This window comes from Monodon monoceros, unplaced genomic scaffold (genome assembly GCF_005190385.1).
Source record: "Monodon monoceros isolate NGI ecotype Baffin Bay Population unplaced genomic scaffold, NGI_Narwhal_1 Super_Scaffold_19, whole genome shotgun sequence".
Taxonomy (NCBI): Eukaryota; Metazoa; Chordata; class Mammalia; order Artiodactyla; family Monodontidae; genus Monodon; species Monodon monoceros.
The window spans coordinates 28322807-28345250 of record NW_021703775.1 but is presented as its reverse complement, the minus strand read 5'-3'; the positions used below and the strand labels follow the sequence as shown (position 1 = coordinate 28345250).

The window sequence follows — 22444 nt, the reverse complement described above, 5'->3', positions numbered from 1 at the left end:
GGCCTGGAGTGGGGTCTCGGAATCTCTCAGGAGGGGAAACTCAGGCTGGATACTGTCTCTGGGCCATTCTGCACCCCACCCATCCTGAAGCAACTGCAGGGGTGGATCAACTCCATGTCGATAAAATCAGGTTTCAAATGCACATAAGAGGAAACTTCACTCCTCTGGATGGGAGACACTCGTGTAAACCCAGCTAGGCTGGGTCCTGGACTCAGTTGAGTGTCCCAGGCTTCACTCAACAACTTCCTGCTTACTCTGGGCTTCTCAGAAGGATGCTGGAGGGGAAGCTGACCCTGATCCCTGACCAGCTAAGTTTGACCCCTGGGATGTTCAGCTGAGAAATTCCCAATCCAGGCTATGAGACGCAAGAGCATCATTGGCAGCTTTGACATAACATGCCAGTGCCTGGCCCCGCCTGCAAGTTCTCACTTAATTGATTGGGAGCGGGGCCTGTGCACCATTACGAACTCCCAGGTGTTAGGGAGTGAGAACCAGTCGTCTGCACTCCACACCAGTGCTGCCCGGTAGAACTTTCTGAGATGATGGAACCATTCCGTGTTGGCTAGTGTAACTGAGGAACTGAATCTTAAATTTTATTTAATTTTAATTAATTTAAATTTGAATAGCTCATGTGCGTGCATAGTGGCGGCTTACTGTGTTGGACAGCGCAGCTCTAGATTTTTAGAACAGTGCTCCAACCCTGGGTGCATCTTAGAATGGCCTGGGAGCTTTACAATAGATCAGTGTCTAGGCACAAACTGATTAAAGGAGAAGCTGGAGTCGGGTGCAGGCAGCAGCACTTCCTGAAACTGCCCAGGGGAGACCATTGTGCACCAGGGCATGAGAGCAATGCTGGCACTTCTGCAAGGAATGGCTCTCAATTATTTCATGGATTAACTAAGAAATAAATATAATTCTTGCCATAGTTTCTGAATGTGGTTATTGGTAGAAATGATTACCACGCAATAATTATGGGCAAAACGGCACATGGTAAAATTGTTAAGGAAATGAAAAACTGACTGAAGAATCCTGTTGGTAACTGTAAACACTGACCTGAGAGAATCAGACTTAATAGAACGAATTCCACAAAAGAAAACTCAAGAATGGAAGAGAGCTATATTTGATAAAGCTTGATATGAATCGAAAAATGAAAAAACAAACAAACAACCCCCCCCCCAAGAAAACTTTGCACCAAACCTGTGTTGGGAAATTTAAACAGAAAATAATTGTTACTAATGACAATAATTTTGGTAAAATAAAAATGAAGATTAAAAAAAGAAAGGAGTTTAATTACACTGTATAGAAAATATCTCAACAAATTAAATGGGCTTAATTTAATTTGTTCTGAAAAATGCCTTTCCAGTAGAAATTAATTAATGTAGGTGTATTTTTTTTTAATTTAAATGTTTGGTAAATGTAAATATGGGAGCAAAAGTCTCCATGGGGTCAAAATGTCCATCTGTCAAAACACCAGGGTTACGGAATTCCCTGGCCATCCAGTGGTTAGGACTCTGCGCTTTCACTGCAGAGGGTCCGGTTTGATCCCAGGTCGGGGAACTAAGCTCCTACAAGCCTAACGGCCCAGCCAGAAAAACCCCCCAAAAACGAAGCAAAAAAACCACCAGGGTTAAAATGATACTCACCTTGACCACCATAATTCACTGGCCCCAGCCCTAGCCAGGCCCAGGGGAGGGTGGCCAGATTCAATAGAGAAACATATAGGACACTCAGTTAAGTTTGAATGTCCCAAATGTTGCATGAGACATACTTATATTAAGAGATTACCCATTGCTTATCTGAAAGGTAAACTTAACAGGGAATCCTGTACTTGATCTGGCAACTCTATTCCAGGGTGGCTGTCCCCCCGCCCCCCCTTCAATCAAGAAGTACAGAAGGAGACCCAGATTTACACCAAGAATCGGCTAGAAGGCACACTACTGCCTTTAAAGAAGCGTTCCCTTAGGCTCTCACAATAGCATTTTCTTTAGAAGAGTGTGATTCACTCCCAACCTTTCAGCGACCTGGTGACTCTATAAAGTGGGGCCTTGAGGGCTCTCTCAGCCGCACACAGAGCCTGGCCTGCCTTCACCTGCCCTGCGATCTGGGTTGTCAGTATGGTGTCTGCCACTGACGGGGGCCCTGGAGGCAGCTCGGGTACCTCCCCGGGCACCGCTGCTCCCTGTCCTTCCTCCTCAGCTGCTCCTCCTCTCACCCCGACGTTGGCCCCGTGAGCTGGTCACGGAATGAGCTGGAATGAATATGGACTTTGGGAAGAGCTAGGGTCCAGACTCAACAGCCCTGTGGCCTTGGGCAGGTCCTCAGCTCAGCTCCCTGAGCCTGTTTCCTCCTCCTTAGGGAGTATTAAATCAAGTGCAAAAGCACATCTCAGGGACCTGCCACAGAGGGCTGCTCCCTAAATGGCAGTTCCCTTCGGCACATCCCCTTTTCCGTAGCTCCCCTGTGCTGCCCTCCAACTGCCCCAGTTGCTTGAGTCCCACTGACCCCAGCCCTTTCCCATCAAAGGATGCTCTCAGCCAGATGTGGTTTGAAAACGGACTCACTCATTCATACTGAAGTGTTGGTGGCAGCCTGTGGCTTAACGTTTTGCTCCTTCTCTTAGGAATGTAGGCGATGGTGCTTTATTTCCCAGACTCCGCTTAGACCAAAAATGAAAGCGCTAATGGTGAGCCTTTCGGCACCGCGATAGGCTGTGAGGAGATGTTTTGGGAACGGTGGGTCTTCCTGACGTAGGTGACCATCTCCTGTAGGGCTGTTGCTGACCCTGGAGTAGGTCTTGGTGCCCCCAGGGTGGAGGTAGGGGTTGTCCTGGTGTCTCCGGGGACAACGGGCTTAATCTATTGAGGGAAAGCAGGGGTTGCTAGGAAGGAGCTGAACATGAGTCTGTCACGTGCAAGAATGTAAGGAAGGTCGGGGCGCAGATCTGGCCAGTGGGTGCCTTTGACTCACACCTGGAATGAGTTGATGTGGTCAAGGGGTTCCATCCTGGCAGGGGCAGGTGGTCTTGGTCCCCCAGGTTGTCTACATAGCTGAGCAGGGCAGTGGTGGTGGCTGGCATGAGAGTGAAGGTCAAAGGCTACTCTCGGGAGCCCCACTTTCAGCAGTGGGTCTCATCCTGGCACTGCCTTGACCTGGACCTTTCTGAAAGGCAATCACAGTACCTACAGTGCAGAGTTGTTGTATAATGCGTACGTGTCAAACGCCTACCCTGTGCTTGGCACATTGAAGGTGTCCAGTACATGGGGACTGTTGGTTGTAGCAGGATCTATACAGATGCACATACAGAAACCACACCAGTATGTGAACATTGCAGCAAGTGCATGCCCCGTCTGGACACGTGCTGTACCTGAATATGAATACATTCTTTTTTATTTGAAAAAACACCCCACAAGAGTATAAAAATTATAAATATTTTTATAAGCAGAAGTAAGCTCCAGGATTTCCCTGGTGGTCCATTGGTTAAGACTCTGTGCTTCCACTGCAGGGGCCATGGGTTCGATCCCTGGTTGGGGAACTAAGATCCCACATGCCACATGGCACAGCCAAAAAAAATAAAGTAAAATAATAAGCGTAAGTAAGTAAGCTCCATTTTTAAAAGTTTATAAAGGAAAAAAATGCATGTTCTCCAATCCGCTCCTTCCCTTCCCTCCAGTGATGTCCACTGTTGACCGTATATAGCTTCCTCAACTGTCCCTAAGTATCTACAAGCATCTGTTTATATACAAGTGTATTCATTTACTTACACAAAAATGAGTCACGCCATGTATATTGGTCCCCATGTGGCTTTTTGTCATTTTATCACGAACCGTTTTCCCAAGTCAGTGGATATCGGTCAACCCCATTTTCAGTAGTTGTGTTGTATTCCACGGTGTGAGTGCACCATAATTTATCCCACTGTAACCTTATTGACTGGTATTTAGTTTCTTTCTAGTTTCTTTCCTGGCCTTCCACTGAACATCTTTATCCAAACGTTTTTATGTTCTTATACTATTTTTCCTTTAGGATAGGTCCTTAGAAATGGGATAACATTTTCATCAATTCTGCCAAATTGCTTTTCAGAAAAGGTGTCCTGAGTTACGTCTACCGACAGTGTAAAAAAAGTGCCCGTCAATGTTTTATTTTTGCTAGTGCCATGGGGGAAAAAAGGTATCTTATAATTTGTGTTTCCTTGATTGCTTGTAAAGTTGAGCATCTTTCCATGTGTTTATTGCCCATTTGTATTTCTTCTTCTGTCAGTTGCCTATCTTAATCCTTTGAGGTGCTTGTTTTATTCTAACTAATTCATGGTAGTTTGTATGTTTGGGATCTTGTTAGGAATATTGACCCTCGGTCTGTTTTAAGTGTGGATGGTATTTTCTCTCTGCTTGTCGTCGTCTATTGGTTGCTTTGTCCTGGTGTCGTTCTTACACAGGAATGGATGTTCACCCAAATATGCCTGTGCACATAGACGTTTAAAAAGGCAGAGAGGCAGTTTGCTGTTGTTAGAAGTTGGGGAAAGCAAGCCTATGTTCAGCCTCCAGGTTTCAGCAAGCCAGTTGGCAAGCCTCCGGAATCCTTGGGAGGCAGTTTTGAGGCAGGAATACTTACAGTTCACCATCCCATTGTTCCCAGCATCCTTGGAAGCACTGACCATATCCTTATTTTCCAAGGATTTTTATAACTATATTTTGTCCTGGATCCTATCCAGGACATCCCTGTGTTTCGGAATAGTTTTTCTTTTGTCTTTCTCTGGATTGAAGTGGAAAACTATTTAGAGTTACCCTTGGGCAGCCCCTGGAGGATCAGATACTGGCAGGAAGTCTGCCAGAGGCCAGGCGGGCTGGGGTTGTGTGCCTGTGTGTGTGTGTGTGTGTGTGTGTGTGTGTCCTGCCAGGTCAGGGGCTATCTGATTTTCCTGTTGTGCTGACTCACTGAATCTAATGAGGAAGGTGCGGCTGAGTCAGTGATGAATGGGTTTGAGTTGTAATACATATATTTTTAGTTGACATGTCTTTTTCTTAGTTTAAAAGATAAAGAATGAGAAACGGACACATGGAGACCTTTCTAGAGCCTTTTTTGGGAAATAATTTCAAACTCATAGGAAAGTTTCAAAAGAACATCCACACACTTTACTTAGACTCATTTATTGGTAATGTTCTATTCCATTTGGTTTATAATATTCTCTCTCTCTCTCACTCTCTCCTCTCCCTCCGTCCTCCCTTTTTCTCTCTCTCCCATTTGAGGGTAAGATATACTCATCATGGCCCTTTATCCTTAGATACTTCTGTGTATATTTCCAAAGAGCAGGGATTTTTTTTTTACACAATCACAGTAAGTTACCAACTTCAGTCAATTTAACATGGTTGCCTACTTTAATCTGCTGTTTGTATTTTGATCCTATCAATTGACCAAGTTATGTCTTTTATAGCATTTCCCCCTCCCTTTCCCCCAGTACGGGATCCCCAGTATAGATACCCATAGTGAATTTCATCATCATATTTCCACAGCCTCCTTTACTTTGGGACATTTCCACAGTTATGACAATTTACATTTTTGAATAATACAATACCCCAATTAAAAAAAATAGAATATTCCTCATTTGGGGTTTGTCTGATGTCTTTCTATCATGATTATATTCATGATCAGATTCGGTTACTGACTCCTAGCTGGAATCCATCATAGGTGTGTTGTGTTTATCTCAGGATCTGGAGGTGCATGGTGTCCCTCGTTGGCGACATTCATTTCAATCACCTGTCAAGGTGTTGTCTGACTTGACTGATTCAGTCTTTACCATGAAGGTTGGCAACTGGTTTTCCATTGCCAGCACTCCCTTCACATTCACCAGTCTGGGCTGTGTAAGCCTTTCCTGCCGGAGGCCCTAGTGATGGTGCTTGTCTAACCCCACTGCTGTCATGCCTGGACCCTACCCTGTGCCTGCGCTGATCATCAGCCACCCACACTCTCACTGGAGCCTCCCCCCTTGGCAGGTATGTCATCCAGAGTTGAAAGACCTGTGGGAGTCTCCTCCATCCTTCAAGGACAGAGCTAGGGTCAGGAAGAAGCCTATTCAGGGCCTGGATTATAATGTTAGAAAGTCCTTCCTTCTGTTGAGCCACAGTCTCTCTCCCTGAGATTTTGAGGGTCTCATTTCTATTCTACCATCAGGAGTGACCAAAAATAAATCTTACCTCTTACATATATTATGACAGTCATGATCTAACGTGTCCCTCACTTCAATCTGGTGGGGTAGTATGTGCAGAGGACAGGAAGGTGGTGAGTGGGGTGACATTTACCAAGCACTGTCTGTGTCCCAGACACAGTTGGGGGTGTTAGGTATGTGAACTTGGATTTTACAAGAACCCTCTGAAGTGTGCACTATTCCTGTGAAGCTCCAACAGTGCAGGGGTGGTTGTCCATTTTGTGTAACTAGTATCCCCAATACCTACAATAATTAGGTGCTCACTACATATTTGTCAAATGAATAAATGACCTTTACAGATGAGAAAACAGGCCTCAAAAAGGTTATGTAACTTGTGCTCAGCCACAGAGCTGTCGCATGGCAGAGCTGAGGTTCCAGCCCAGGTAGGATGACTCGAGAGCTCTTTTTCTTCATCATTCTATGATAAAATTTATTTTTGGAAGATAGTTGAGAGGAAGAATGTTTTCAAAGTGTTGCTAGAGGTTGAAAGGTATAGTTTAAAAATGTTGGCACTGACTCAACATGTGAAGACCATGGTTGGCGTGTGTGACACCCATGGTCTGCCACCTGGGGTGTCCCATGAACCAAACAGGGCAAGAACTGTGTCCTGCCAGCCTTCCTGGGCCACCTTCCTTCCGGGTGTCTGGGGAGAGGGCTTGTCTTACATTCACTTATTGGCCAGTGTCAGTGTGAGCTGCACCCACTTCTCCCATCTAACTTCTCCCTAACACAGCTCCTAGCACCTGGGGATGTTGTCTTCTCTGGTCTGCTGCACCTCGGCTGCCTCACCTGTTCATTCTTCAGCTCATGGCACCATGGCATATGGGAAGGCCTGGGGTAATGGATGGAGGGTCTGCCACCCCCTGCAGGTGTGGAGGCCACTTTCAGTGGAAGAGCATCTCTCTTAGGTCCTTCAGCTATCCCTGCCACAGGCATGGCTGCCTCTCCCTGACTAGCTGGTTTCTCCTGGGGTCTCAGCCAGCTGCCCTGTTGCCAGACCTGTTCCGCACACTCGGCCCTTCCCTTCCTTCTTCTCTTCAGGGCCCAGACTTCAAGGCCACCCTCTGAAAGCTCCAAATGCATAGTGTAGACTACTAGACCTCGCAACCTCCTCTTCATAGGAGAGTGTAGCCCATCTACAGGGTGCAATTACTGAGCTCTTTAAAATGACCATTCACCCCTGATCTCCCCAACAAAGAACTAGCAGGCTTGTGTTTTAAAATGTAGGTTTTGTTATTATTCAGGTATGGTAAGCCAACAAATCAGGAGATGATTACCATTGAAGGGATAGTTTGTTACAGCTCCTCAGAGGAGGGGGCATGCTGCACCATGGGGGCCACATGGGGAAGCACCAGGGTCAGTCAGGAGGCAGGGGGAGGGATGGGAAAGCATGGGCAAGAGCCTTTACTGTGGTTTCCTCAGAAAAGAACAGGCAAGGCAGGGTAAGCGGGTTTAGGATTGGCTAGTTTGAATAATTTCAGCAGGCTCTGGAGGGCAGGGGCTATGTGAAGTTATGTGGTACCTGGCCCTCGGGTTTTCAGTGCAGGGGAATGTTGGCTGAGCGTGAGTGCTCAATAGAGAAGGGGGTGGGGGTGTGGGCTCTGGATTGGTTGGTGTGCATATGAAAGGTGCAGTTGCAGGTGAGTCCTTTATATCTCTAGGAATTGACTAGTCCTGGGAGGGGCAGCCCCTCCAAAGTGAGCAAAGCCCCAGATATCAAAACATCAAAATATTGAAAATAAAAAGGCATGATTAATACAGCTTGGAATTAGATTTTTTTAAAAAGGTTGAACCAGATCAGATTTATAGCCTGGGCTCTCTTTTCCATGGATGAAGCAAAGGGTCTTTTTGTGTCTTTCATGATGTGCTCATGGGGCTCTGAGGTGTGCCACTGGTCCAGGATGGGGTCTAAGGCAAGGCTCTTGGAGTCTGGCTCTGTCTGTTATTTGTGTGAAATCAGACAAGTCAAATGCCTTTCCGAGTCCCAATCTCCTCATCTGTAAGGTGGATTGAACTAATACCAGTACCTACCCCACAGGGCTAGTGTCAGTTTAACCGCTGTGGCAGTTTAACCACTGAGTGTATATTAGACACTCTATACATGTAGAGTGTCTAATATACACTCAGTCAGGAGGCAGGTAGCTCTTAGTAGAATGTAAGTTCCATGAGGGCAGGCTCAGTGTTTTGTCTGATAGGCAAAATAAGTATTTGTTGAATTAATAAATTATAAAATTTAAAAAGTTTTTATGCTTTGTTTTCAAATTTAATTTTTGAGTTAGTAAAAAAATTTAAGGAATTATAAAAGCAGACTCTATTTTAAAAAATGCAGCAAAAGTTCTCCCTTTGTTTCCCCATCTGCGCAATTCTCATCTTTCTCCCATAGGTAACCATTGTTCTTTGTTTCTTCTGTATCACTCATATTATTGATTAATCACCAGTATAAATTCTGACTTTCCTCTTTTTTACATAATAGGTAGTATATTTATTTATTAAAATAGATTTTTTTGTATTGTGGTAAAATACACATAACAATTACTATCTTAACCATTTTTAAGTGTATATAGTTTAGTGGCATTAAATACATTTGCATTGTTTTATAACCATCACTACCATTCATCCCTGTAACTCTTTTCATCTGTAAAACTGAAGCTCTATACCTATTAAACAATAACTCCCCATTGTCCCCTCCCTCCAGCCTCTGGCAAACACCATTACACTTTCTATCTATCTGACCACTCTAAGTAATAGGTAGCATATTATACACACTTTTTTGAACATTGTTTTTTTACTTAACAATGCATCTTTTAAAAAAAAATCAATCAATATTTTTAAAATTGAAGTATAGTTGATTTACAATGTTGTGTTAATTTCTGCTGTACAGCAAAGTGATTCAGTTTTATATATATATACATTCTCTTTTTTTCAATATTCTTTTCCATTATGGTTTATCACAGGATATTGAATATAGTTCTCTGTGCTATACAGTAGGACCTTGTTGTTTATCCATTCTATATATAAAAGCTTACATCTGCTAACCCCAACCTCCCACTCTACCCATCCCCCAACCCCCTCTGCCTTGGCAACCACCAGTCTATTCTCTATGTTCCTGATTCTGTTTCTGTTTCATAGATAGATTCATTTGTGTCATAGTTTAGATTCCGCAGTAAGTGATATCACATGGTATTTGTCTTTCTCTTTCTGACTTGCTTCACTTAGTATGATAATCTCTAGTTTCATCCATGTGGCTGCAGATGGCATTATGTCGTTCTTTTTTATGACTGAGTAGTATTCCATTGTATACATGTACCAAATCTTCTTTATCCATTCATCTGTTGATGGACATTTAGGTTGTTTCCATGTCTTGGTTATTGTGAATAGTGCTGCTATGAACATAGGAATGCATGTATCTTTTTGAAATATAGTTTTGTCTGGATATATGCCCAGGAGTGGGATTGCTGGATCATATGGTAATTCTATTTTTAGTTTTCTGAGGAACCTCCATACTGTTTTCCACAAATTACATTCTGTAATCCACCAAATGACATTCCTACCAACAGTAGAGGAGGGGTCCCTTTTCTGCATACCCTCTCCAGAATTTGTTACTTGTAGACTTTTTGATGATGGCCATTCTGACCAGTGTGAGGTGGTACCTCATTGTAGTTTTGATTTGCATTTCTCTAATAATTAGCAATGTTGAGCAGCTTTTCATGTGCCCATTGGCCATTTGGGTGTCTTCTTTGGAGAAATGTCTATTTAGGTCTTCTGCCCATTTTTCAATTAGTTTTTTTGTTGTTGAGATGTATGAGCTGTTTGTACATTTTGGAAATGACCTTTTCGGTCACATCATTTGCAAATATTTTCTCCTATTCTGTAGGTTGTCTTTTCATTTTGTTTGTGGTTTCCTTTGCTGGGGAAAAGCTTGTGAGTTTGATTAGGTCCATTTGTTTATTTTTGTTTTTATTTCTGTTGCCTTGGGAGACTGACCTAAGAAAACATTGGTACGGTTTATGTCAGAGAAAATTTTGTATGATCTCTTGTAGTAGTTTTATGGTGTCATGTCTTATGTTTAAGTCTTTAAGCCACTTTGAGTTTATTTTTGTGTAAGGTGAGAGGGTGTGTTCTAACTTCATTGATTTACATGTGGCTGTCCAACTTCCCCTGTACCACTTGCTGAAGAGACTGTCTTTTTCTCATTGTATAGTCTCGCCTCCTTTGTTGAAGATTAATTGACCATAGGTATGTGGGTTTATTTCTGGGCTCACTATTCTTTTCCATTGATCCATATGCCTAACAATGTATGTTGAAGATTTTCCATACATTATAAATCTACAGTGTAACATTTCCATTATTTTTATAGCTGTATACTATTCTGTTGTATGTCTATACTTAACTTACCCATTTTCTATGATGGACATTTGGGTTGCCTCTTGTGTTTTGATCTTACAGTGATGTAAAATGTCCAGATGTTTCCTTTTTTAATTAATTATTAAAATTTTTATTGGAGTATAGTTAATTTACAATGTTGTGTTAGTTTCAGGTGTACAGCAAAGCGAATCAGTTATACATATGCATATATCCACTCTTTTTTAGATTCTTTTCCCATGTATGGCCAGATGTTTTAAAATAAAATTGTTTAGATTTCTTTGTGCTTTGTTAAAATCAACTTACTTGGCCACCTTAATTCGTACCCTCCCACTTAAGGCTTAGACTTGGAGGTCACCACCTCGCATTTCTGATAGGACAGCAACCTACTGGATGATGAATTTGGGAACCAGCTCTTTTTCCATGAGGAAGGACGTATGCCTTGTCAACATGGAAGCAGCTTTGACCTTGCACTCCCTCTCCCATGCTAATTCCTGACCTGGCTTTCTGTCTTTGGGATGGCAGCAGCTCTTTCGGACCCCACACTTCTCTTGCCCTCACATTCCAGTGGCTTGGGAACACAGCACAGCCAAGAGGGACGACCAGGTCTGGAGAGACTGGGCAGCGCATTTTTCTCAGTAGGCTGCCAAGGCCCACAGGGTTTCCTTCCAGCCCACCAGGCTCCACACACACTCAGAGCTCGCTCCCAGACAGCCCGTGCAGGACCCCCTCAGGCCCGTCCTTGCCTCATTTGACTGCTACTGAATCCTGCCTGCCACACTGGGCCACTGGTTGGTACCCACCGAGTATGCAGCATCCCTGATGTGCAGAAGGCTGGGGCGCCCTAGGGTCTGTGTCTTAGCCTTGGTCTCAGGATGGGATGGGTCTCCTCAAGGGTCTGGACCCTCCCAGGTCCGAGCCCCCTGAATAACACCACATCTTCTCCGTCCTCCGTGAAATGAATGAATGAAAAGTGGCCGTCAGGGTTTCCGATCGCGGTCAAGCCTCAGATCCGTCCCCCTTCCCTCCCTCCCTCCTCCTCCCCGCAGTTCGGCGGGGCTGCCCACACAGGGCAGGCTCTGCCTCTCTCGGACTCGCCACAACCTGCTCCTTAGGCTTAGGGATAGGCAGCCTGCTTCCAGCCTTACCTCCCAGCGGAGTGGAGGCCTGTGAAGCCGCCCAGGCCCTCGGAGGGACTGACCTCAGGGCCTATGCAGGGCTGGCAAGTGGGGGTATTTCATGGCCCAGAAAGACGTCTAAGGGAGGAAATAACAAGCAATCCTGCTGGCCGCGGCCCCTCCCGCCCGGAGGTGCCTGGGCTGGCAGGGGTGGAGCCGGCGCTTCCTCTTGCATTTCCTCCCATTGTTCCCGCCCCGCTTCCGCGAATTCTCCCTGACGGGGGCCTGGGCGGGCGGGATGCCGGCGAGGGAGGAGAGCCGGGTGCGCTCTGCGCCCTGACCCGCCGCGCTCTGGCCGCAGCCTCCAGGGTCCGGAACCGGGGGCCCGCCGGCAAACTAGCTGTCTGCACTTCCAGGTCTGCCATCCCTCCGCTCCCCTGCCGGCCCTGCCTCCCGCCGCCCCAGACTGAAGCCTCAGAATTGCCAGGAGTTGCCGCTGGGAATCTGGGGGCCAAGTCTGTCAACCGACAAATAACGCAGGAGGCTGCAAATAAGAAAATAGTTTATTTGGGATTTTAAGAATTGCAAATCGGGAGACGCAAATTCGGGTACCTGTGAAAGTATTGGGAGAAAGAGGGGCTTATGAAGACAAAAAGCCAAAAGGTTGTTAAAAGTTGCCTGGCGAGAATTGTGATAGGATCTGAAAGTATTTGTGCGTAAAGAAGCACAGGTTGGGGACTTCCCTGGTGGCGCAGTGGTTGAGAGTCTGCCTACCGATGCAGGGGACACGGGTTCGTGACCCGGTCCGGGAAGATCCCACATGCCGCGGAGCGGCTGGGCCCGTGAGCCATGGCCGCTGAGCCTGCGCGTCCGGAGCCTGTGCTCCGCAACGGGAGAGGCCACAACAGTGAGAGGCCCGAGTACAGCATAAAAAAAAAAAAAAAAAAAAAGAATATGCCTGCCAATGCAGGGGACACGGGTTCGAGCCCTGCGGGAAGATCCCACATGCCGCGGAGCAACTAAGCCTGTGCGCCACAACTACTGAGCCTGCGCTCTAGAGCCTGTGCATCACAACTACTGAAGCCCGTGTGGCACAACTACTGAAGTCCATGCACCTAGAGCCCGTGCTCCGCAACAAGAGAAGCCACCACAATGAGAAGCCCGCGCAACGCAAAGAAGAGTAGCCCCCGCTCACCGTTAACTAGAGAAAGCCCACGTGTAGCAACGAAGACCCAACGCAGCCAAAAAAAAAAAAAAAAAAAAAGAAGCACAGGTTGTTTTAGGGTAGGGGGTCTATAAGTAGATAGACTCTCCTGAGTTATTTTAGGGAAAGGGTCCGATAAATATCTGGACTTTCGGGCAGATACTGATGGATGACTTCATCAGGTCAAAAGGTCAGATTCCATCCAGGCTGAGACATATAAGTCACACTTCATTAATGGCCTCCCAGCTCCGTTTTATAGAGCTCTCTTACCAATCCCGACTCTATTTTGATTTTCCTTTCACAAGTTCTAGAGCAGGATCCGCCATCAACCTGCTCAAGCAAGTCCCTCCATTCTGCTGCCCCAGTTTCACAGTGTCGCACTGTTACCCAGAAACTGGGTTTGCCTCTTGGTGGGTGTCGAGCCAAAAGACACAACCAAGTCAAAGACCAGGAGAAGGAAGGATTTATTACTTGCAGCAAGTAAAGTGAAATTTGGGGACCCTTCCCAAAGCAGTGTCTCCCCGGAACAGCAAAATTGGGGAAGTTTTAAGCTATGGGTATATGCATATTCGAGAAGGGGCTTGGGCAGTAGGCAGAGTCCAAGCTTTAATTGACTGAAGGCATGAAGGTCAGAAAAGGTCAACATCACCATCTCTTAGATTCCAGCTGATCTGGTGGTTGAGTGCCTGAGGGGGGATTTAAATTCTGAACAGCTCAAGAAAGTGCTTTAAGCTAGTCTTTGCAATTTAAATAGAACTGGGAGTCTTCACAACTGGTTTGTTATCTTTGCTATTGTTACTTTTGCCTTGATAAGTTTGTCCTTTATGTTCTCTTAAGATCATTATTACTGAGATCTATTCGAGGACAAGCACTGTGGCCAGGATTAGATCACAAAATGGTTTAGGCCAAAAATGGCTTCTCTTTTGTCAAGGAGGCCATGCCTGGTTCTCTTTCTCTGGGGACCCCCTACTCCATCTGCTTACAGCATGGATTCAGGGGTTCTCTGCACCTACTGTCTGGTTTTTTTGACATTGCCCACTTCAGTCAACACACTGGTGACAGGGGCCTTCCCCTCGCTGGCTCTGGGATGGAGACTCTCCAGGAGGCCCAGTTTAGTGAGCTATGGTACAAGCCTGCTCTGTTCTGCAAAGGACTATAACACAAACCAGTCCAAATTCTAGAAAACTCGATTCCTAGCATCATGAGGGGTGTTAGAGCCCTGGAATGAATATTAGCAAACATTTCTCCCTTTAGCCCTATTAAAAAACAAAATTCAACTAAGTAAACTTGAAGATCTAACTGGTTTTTTATTCATTGAGTTATGAATCTGGCAGCGTCCCATCTAGCAACTAGAAAGGCACTCCAAGGGGTTGTGCAAAATGGAAGATTTTATAGGCAGAAGGAGGGTGGGGCAAGCAGGTATTAACAAAAGAATATGAATGGTTATTTTAAAGTCAGGACATCAACTTTTTTGGGTGGGGAACAGACAGGCAAGGGTTTATCATGCAGATTGCCTTGTCTTCTTCTGGGTGGGGTGGGAGTGGGGTAGAGATGGCCCACAAGACAGATTACCTTTCTGGTGCTTGACCAGAACATTCTAGACTGGCCTATTAAGATTACATTTCTGGGAAAGGTTGAAACTGCGACTAGACCCGGTATTAAATCTAGGTTTGGTATTGGCCTCGGCCTGCAGCGGCTTGAAGCAAGATTTTGGTTCCCCAGCCAGAGATTGAAGTCAGGCCGTGGCAGTGAGAGCGCTGAATTCTAGCCACTAGACCACCAGGGACAGTGGCCAGTGACAAGGCCCTGGCCCGTTGGCTTTGTAGAAATGAATTTCCACAAAGAGGCAGACAGTACTGAAATAAGCAAAGTGTTTATTAGGAGGAAAAAGAGTACATGTGAATAGACTCACAGGGGCAGGCTCAGAGACAGAGTCGCACCCTCGTGGTAGTTTGAATCACTTTTATGGGGCATTTCGTCCAGGTTTCCTCTGGCCAATCATCTTGCTTTGCCCGGCTCTGTGTCCATATTTGGTTTAACTCAGGGTCCTCCTCTGTGTGTGTGCACATCTCTTAGCCAAGTTGGATTCTAGTGAAGAGGCCTATACATAGGTTGACATCACCTACTATGGGGTGGTGCCCCTCCCTTTTTGACCCCTGAGGAGCCTTTCTGCACATGAGTAGTTGGGAAGGCCTCCTTGACCTAGAGAATGAGAAAAATGTGGTCACTTTTTCTCTTATCTGGGCAGGGTTCAGCTCCTTTCTGCCCCTGCGATTACTGTTATCTTAAAGTGTCCACCGGAGGCAAAGTCCAGCTATTTACCCTGTTCCTGTTGTTGTTTCTATCTGGATGTGTAAACAGGAGGTTGGCTGAAAATGTCTAACCTGGAGCCCATCTATCTCCTGCCTCACACCTTTTGGCAATTGTGAATAATGCTGTTATGAACTTGGGTGTACAAATATTTCCTTGAGGGGCTTCCCTGGTGGCGCAGCGGTTGAGAGTCCGCCTGTCGATGCAGGGGACACGGGTTCGTGCCCCGGTCCGAGAAGATCCCACATGCTGTGGAGCAGCCGTGGCCACTGGGCCTGCACATCCGGAGCCTGTGCTCTGCAATGGGAGAGGCCACAACAGTGAGAGGCCCGCGTATCGCAAAAAAAAAAAAAAAAAAAAAAAAAATTCTCCTTGAGTCCCTGATTTCAATTCTTTTGGGTATTTACTCAGAAGTGGAATTGCCAAATCATATGGTAATTCTATATTTATTTATTAAAAGCTTTGTAGTGTTTTTTTTAAATTTTATTTATTTTTGGCCGTGTTGGGTCTTTGTTGCTGCACATGGGCTTTCTCTAGTTGTGGTGAGTGGGGGCTACTCTTCGTTGCGGTGCACAGGCTCTAGGCGCGGGCTTCAGTAGTTGCAGCATGTGGGCTCAGGAGTTGCGGCATGTGGGCTCAGTAGCTGTGGCTCGTGGGCTTAGTTGCTCCGCAGCATGTGGGATCTTCCCGGACCAGGGATCGAACCCATGTCCCCTGCATTGGCAGGCAGATTCTTAACCACTGTACCACCAGGGAAGTCCTGGTAATTCTATATTTAATTTTTTTGAGGAACCGCCATGCTGTTTTCCATTCCAACCAATGGTGTGCAAGGGTTTCACTTTCTCAACATCCTCGTGAGCATTTGTTGTTTTCTGTTTTCTGACAGTAGTAATGGATGTGAAGTGGTACCTCATTGTAAGCAGCCAGTTTTAATAGTCAGCCCATTAGGTCAAGATGGAAGTTTTATTTCATCAGTAATAAAAACTCATATTCAAATCAGTTGTTACAGAGACCAGAAAAAGGAAGGTCCCAGATAATAGGTGTGCTATTTATCCATCGGAAAAACAAAAAATTAACAAGCAAATGATGAGAGGACACCCGTGGCTGGTCATTGTTTGTGTCCTGACAGTAACGTGCAGGAAGCACACCCAAGTCCGATGTAGGCACTGGGCAACAGTTCTGGTTGACACAGGCCACTGGCTGCCCTGGTTTCCTGCCACTGCTGCAGGATGCAGTTTGCTCACTTTTTAGCTTAGGGACACAACCTTTTTCCTTGGCACTCTTTGAAGGGTACCTTCACTGAACATCAGGTGGTGACCTTCTCTTTCCTAAGAGCTCATCCATCTATGGGCCTCTTCCCCTCAGTCAGAGATGCGGCCTCAGGTGTGTGTGGGGTGATAGTCTCTTGGGAGTGGGGCATGCCTCCCCTGCCCCAATTTTCCTTTCTCCCTGTCCCTGAAGATAGGAAGGTCTGTGTGTTTTTCATTTATCATCCTTGCTGGCTGAGCTCTGGGAAACCAGTGCAGATGGTCTGTGTAGCTGTGGGTCAGGAGAGCTCCTGAGGCAGAGGAGAATGCAGAGGCAGTGGGGACGAAACTGCCCCTGCTTTCAGGAGATGCTGCTCTGGTGCACTGTTCAGGTCTGATGGGCAAAACAACCCAGGCAGATGGGGTGGCAGGGCTGGGCCTCTGGGTGGGGGAGGGGCAGAAGGGGTCAAAGTTGACCTTGGAGGAAAGTGTCTCTTGTCCTTCTTGTGCAGGGAGAGGGGCCTGGTCTTCCAGGGATGGTGACGGGGTAGCTGGGGGCAGGGCTGCTGGGGGAGCCTTGAGGGGTCCTAGGCATTCTAGGCAGATCAGTTGGTCTGTGGGGCATCCGTGAGGTGGCGGTGGTGAAGGGCATGCGGGGGAGGAACTGGGCGCATTAGGCTGCTTTTCTACAGTCTACTTTTCTCTCCTCTCAGGTTCCTGGGGGAGGCCAATGTCCCACTCCGGGAGGTCCTTGCCACCCCCAGTCTGTCTGCCAGCTTCAATGCCCCGCTGCTGGACACCAGGAAGCAGCCCACAGGGGTAAGTGTCCACCAGCCTCTGCATCTGGCTGGTTTCTGTCTGAGGCTTTGCCCTCCTGACCCCAGTGGGGTGTCAGAGTCCAGCCCCCAGCAACCAGGCCTGGCCCGCCCTGGCTGGAGCTCGGTGTGCCCGGGAGGGGCTCAGGGGTGGAAGGGATGGGAGGGGAAGAGGAGGGACCTGGCCCCATCTGCAGGGCTCCAGTCAGCCTTGCCTCACAGCAGCCTGCCCCTGGGTCACCTCCCGGGCTTGGTTTTTCACTGGAAACCCGATGTCTTCCCAAGCTTCTCGGCAGCCTTGGTTATGGCGCCTCCATCTGCCTTGTAGCCCTTCCTCACCATCCAAGCCCCTTCTCCAGATCCGGAATATCTGAGTCATCTGGGTCACAGATCACAAGGGAAGGGGAACAGACACCCCCCTCCCCTGCCCACCAGGACCTGTCAGACCCCCTTCCCTTCCTCCATAGTCCTTCCTGCTCCTCTGCCAGCCTTCCCAGTGCTCTCCCAGTCCTCCCAGACAATTCCCAGCCCTCATCTCTGGCCTCCCGTTATTTTTAGTGAGCTAAATATACCCTGCGGGGTTGTTTCTTCATGGTCAGTAGAATTCCTGACCTTCCCTCTGGGTCAGCCCCACCTCCCAGGATGCACTGCGGGGACTAACAGTCTGGAAGTACTTCCTCCCAGCGGGGCCCTGGGGAGTCTGTCAGACAGAGTGTGGCTACCTTGCCTGGTGGAGTGTGTGCATGTGCGTGTGTGCGCATGTGTGTGTGTGTGAGGTTGGGGGCTCTTGGCTGGCTTGGTGAGTCAGGAAGTGGCCGGTCTGGGCAGAGCTCTGAATGGAACCACTGCTGGGAACTGGGAGCTGGAGAAAGAGAGTGAATGACTGAAGTCACACAGTGAATTGCTGTCCAGCCTGGGACATGAATCAGGGGGCACATCTCCTAAGCTCTCAGTCGTGGAAGGGACTTGAATGGACCCCTGGTTCACTGCCCTTCTGATGCTGAGATTTTCTCCTAAGGTGCCTTAGGCCAGTGATGGCTGGGATGCTTCCTTGGTGGGGAAATGCCACTTCCCAGAGAATTCATCCCTTTCTCAGACAGTGCTCACTGGTAGAACATTCTGGTTCAGTGCAGGGTTCGCTGAGCCTGTCTCCATCACCTCTTGAGTTGCTTTTGTCCTCCCTTGGAGCCCTTCAGTCTGCTAATGCTTCCTGTAGTCAGGAAGGGCTCCGGGACTGCTGAGCTACTCTTCTAGGGATCCTGAAGTGGGCCAGAGCTGGCTCCTCTGAGACGGAGAGCACGAATGCAGGAGTGGCAGGCATCGAGGCAGCTGGGGAAAGAGGTATTTTGAGTCAGGGGATCTGCTTGGTGCTTCTCCACGGCGTCTCAGGGACAGCGCTGCCTACTTTGCTGAGGGTCGGGCCCCCAGTGCCTCCAACTGGGGTTTCTCGCTTCCTGGCTGGGCCACTCAGTCATCTCCTCGCTCTCACCCTCTCTGCATCTGCGACGCTGGTGTTTCCTGCCAGGCCTCCTGCACCTGCTCCCCTCCAAGCTCAAAGGCCCACCCAGCCCCTGAGACACCTGACCATGGGGCCGAGCCTGGCTGTGACTCCCTGGATGCCGCACCTCTCCTCTCTCGCTCTGTGTTCCCACGCTCTGTCTGCACTTCCCGTGCACCCGCTGGGAGCTGGCTGCCTTCTCCTCCCTGGGCTGGGACCCCTGGCTGTCTGCAGAGCTTGCCACTCTGTCACACACCATGTCTCCAGGAAGGGGCTGTGAGAGCCACAGGGTGATGGGTGGCAGCTGAGCACAGGCTCCGGGAGCTGGGGTAAATTAGGTTCCTGGACCCACCTCCAAGGTGTGTGTGGAGGCTTCTCCACACCAACCAGCAATACTCCAGACACCAGCTGGGTGGCTGCGATTCAACTCAATCCTGACACTATCTACCTGGCCATAGCATCAGATCCTACAGGTTAAACACTCAGTCCTGCCCCCCACCCCCCTTCAGATACCAGTCGCAAGCCCAGGCTGTTACCTGTGCTTCTGACCAACTGGCTATAAATCAGAGGTTCCCAGAACCTCCTCCACAGTTTCAATGAATTTGCTAGAGTGGCTCACAGAACTCAGAGAAACATTTTACTTACTAGATTACCAGTTTATTTTTTAAAATTTATTTATTTTATTATTTTTGGCTGCGTTGGGTCTTCGTTGCTGCACGTGGGCTTTCTCTAGTTGCGGTGAGCGGGGGCTACTCTTGGTTGCAGTGTGCGGGCTTCTCATTGCGGTGGCCTCTCCTGTTGCAGAGCACGGGCTCTAGGCACGCAGGCTTCAGTAGTTGTGGCTCACGGGCTGTAGAGCGCGGGCTCAGTAGTTGTGGCGCATGGGCTTAGCTGCTCTGCAGCATGTGGGATCCTCCCGGACCAGGGCTCGAACCCGTGTCCCCTGCATTGGCAGGCGGATTCTTAAGCACTGTGCCACTGTACCAGTTTATTATAAAAGGGTATAACTCAGGAATAGCCAGACAGAAGAGACATACAGGCAAGGTATGGGGAAGAGGCACAGAGCTTCCATGCCCTCTCCGGGAGCACAGCTGTCTCCAGCTTCCACATGTTCTCCAGCACAGAAGCTCTCTGAAGCACAGCCTTTTGGGTTTTTATGGAGGCTTCGTGACTTAAGCCTGATTGATTAAATTGTTGACCATCAGTGACTGATTCAACCTCCAGCTCCTCTTCCATCCCTGGAGGCTGGGGGTGGGACCGAAGTTACAGCCCTCTGTTCACACAGTTGGTCCTCCTGGCAACCAGCCCCATCCTTAGGTGGGGTCCAAAGGTCACTCCATTAACATAACAAGAGACCACCTTTGTCACTCTTGGCACTTAAGAAATTCCAAGAGTTTTGGAAGCCGTGAGCCAGGAAATGTGGACAAAGATGAAATATCTATGAAAAATATATTTTGCTCATCTCAGTGACCAAATATATATGTCTTACAAATCACAATATAGCATGGGACCTCATTCCCTGCAGCCCAGGAGGTAGCTCTGGCCTGTGGAGAGGGTCCAGGACCGTCTTCTAGCCCCTGTGATAGTGCTGAGTCACACTGCAGCCCCAGGCAGGTCCCAAGGCCCTCTGAACTGGGGCTCCCCACCCGGGGCCTGGGGCTGGTTGCACGGCAGTTGGGAGCATAGAGAGCTGGGGATTTGCTCAGAAGGGACCGAGAGCCCTGTCAGCGGCTGTGGATTCTCACTGGCCATTTACTGAGGCCGACTTCTGGGCTGAGTCCGATGGACAGAGCTTGCCAGGCATCCCCTGTTGGTTGTAGCTCGGATGACCTCAGAGGGCCAAAGGAACCTGCTGATGGTGTGAGGGGAGTGAAGTCAGGGCTTGTGGGATCCTTAGAAAACCCCAGAGGGACTGAGAGGAGAGGAGAGGCCTGCTGCAGGCTGGCCCGTGGGCTCCACCTGCCTGTCACTCGGTATTCTCACCCAAGTCCCTTCAGATGTGGCGTGCTGGGCTGTGTGCCATGAGAAGATGCCAAAATTATCTAGATGCCTCTAGCCTGAAGGGGAAAACACTACCCCCGTCCTGGGGGAGTCTCCAGGCCCACGAGGGTGCTGGACACACATGGAGGAAAGAGGCAACATACTCACAAATGTAGTTTGAGAGCAGCTTGATAATGAGGGTGTGGCTGATACACCACGGAAACCACGTCGGAATCTCCTCAGCCTTAAATGCCAGAGTTGGGTCAGGAAGGGAAACCCGCTGGGTGACAAAACACGTGAAACCCACTGGCAGGGTGGGTCGGGGAGGCAGGAGGGTCCTGTGTATTGGGAGCAGGCACCGAGGTGAGCAGACACAGTGCTCTCGTGAATCCCTGAGTTTCCTTCAGGTGGTCTGAAGATGCTGCCGACAACCCCTGTCTCAGCTCAGGGCCACATCTTACCCTCTGCCAGCTGCTGGGTGTCACCTGAGGGCAAGATAAATAAGACCCAGGTACCTGAAGTGCGTTGGGGGCAATGTGGGTGGGCTGGTCCAGGGTTTGGTCCTGCTAAGCTCAGTGTTGGAGTGCGGTGGCCCAGGAAGGAGGCAGCAAGCAACGGGGCTGAGCATGGCAGGGTGGGTGAAGGACCTGGGAGCTTGGCCCTATAACCTGTAGGAGGATCTGATGGGGTTGTCCTCTGTCTCTGCCTGTCCTGGTTTCCTGGGCCCTCTTAGCCTGGGGGCCACACAGGACCTTGCAGAATTCTGTGATACTGTTGACAGAACGGCAACATGGGTGACTGAGGTTATCTGCTCCAGGGCAGCGTGCTTTGATGGACACATGACTGACTGGCAGTGGCCTTGTGATAGGATGTATGTGTGGTGGTGCTGGGGCTGAGGACCTGAGGGACAGGGCTGTCGGATGGAGCACCTTGATGTGGAGGGCCTTAAAGAGGGTCCTACTGAGGGCTGTGGGCCAAAGTCATGGTCTAGGACAACATGGAGCTCACATACATCCCACGGAAAGAAAATCTCAGCTCTGGTTATGTCTGGAGAAAGGGACACGCTATGAGATATGATGTCCCAGTAAGGATGGGAGTGGTCCTGATCCTGAGTGGGGCCCACAGACATGCCCGCTTTCCTTTAGATCTCAGTAGAGCTAGAGGCCTCCAGTATTAACCAGCTCTGGTCCTGAAGCAGTGGACCCTGGAGCCTGCCCCCTGCTGGTGAGATCTATTCTAGATCCTGGGTTTCAGATCCTCAGAAGCTGCCAGGGATGTTCCTGTTGTTTCTTGATGGCCATGTAAAAGGTGGAGCTGGCTCTGTCTTGGAGGTCTGTTCACAGGCCTGGAGCCACTGGCATGTTGCCAAGCCTTCAGGAGGTTGGTGGTAGGGGGCTCTCAGTGTGGAGGGACCTGATGCTCAGGAAACTCCGGGGGTGGGGTGGGGTGGGGTGGGGGCAGGGGTTACCTGGGTGGTCTTGGGATTCAGGGGATGCTGTTCCTTCCTGAGCCTCCACGCTAATGGCACCCAAGCCACGGCATGGAGCAGTTACACTCCCAGGGCTCCACTTCTGCACAGAGCACAGAGATGATGTACTGGAAGCCCCAGGTGGTGAGGGACGGGGGCTGGACAAGGTGAGCCCCAAGAAACAGGAAGTGGTGTTCTTCAAAGGAATCTGGTCCCAGGGTCAGAGGACTTCAGCCACCAAGTGTT

At 48.6% G+C, this 22444-nt stretch overlaps 1 protein-coding gene across 13 annotated transcripts in view; it reads left to right on the top strand.

Moving 5' to 3' along the window:
* DYSF (dysferlin) overlaps positions 1-22444 on the top strand; it is a 222354-nt gene that overhangs the window by 27993 nt on the left and 171917 nt on the right. For all 13 annotated transcript variants that reach the window (XM_029231978.1, XM_029231975.1, XM_029231971.1 and 10 more), the window contains exon 4: positions 17151-17256. In XM_029231978.1, coding sequence (XP_029087811.1) covers positions 17151-17256 — 106 coding nt within the window. The remainder of the gene's footprint in view (positions 1-17150; positions 17257-22444) is intronic.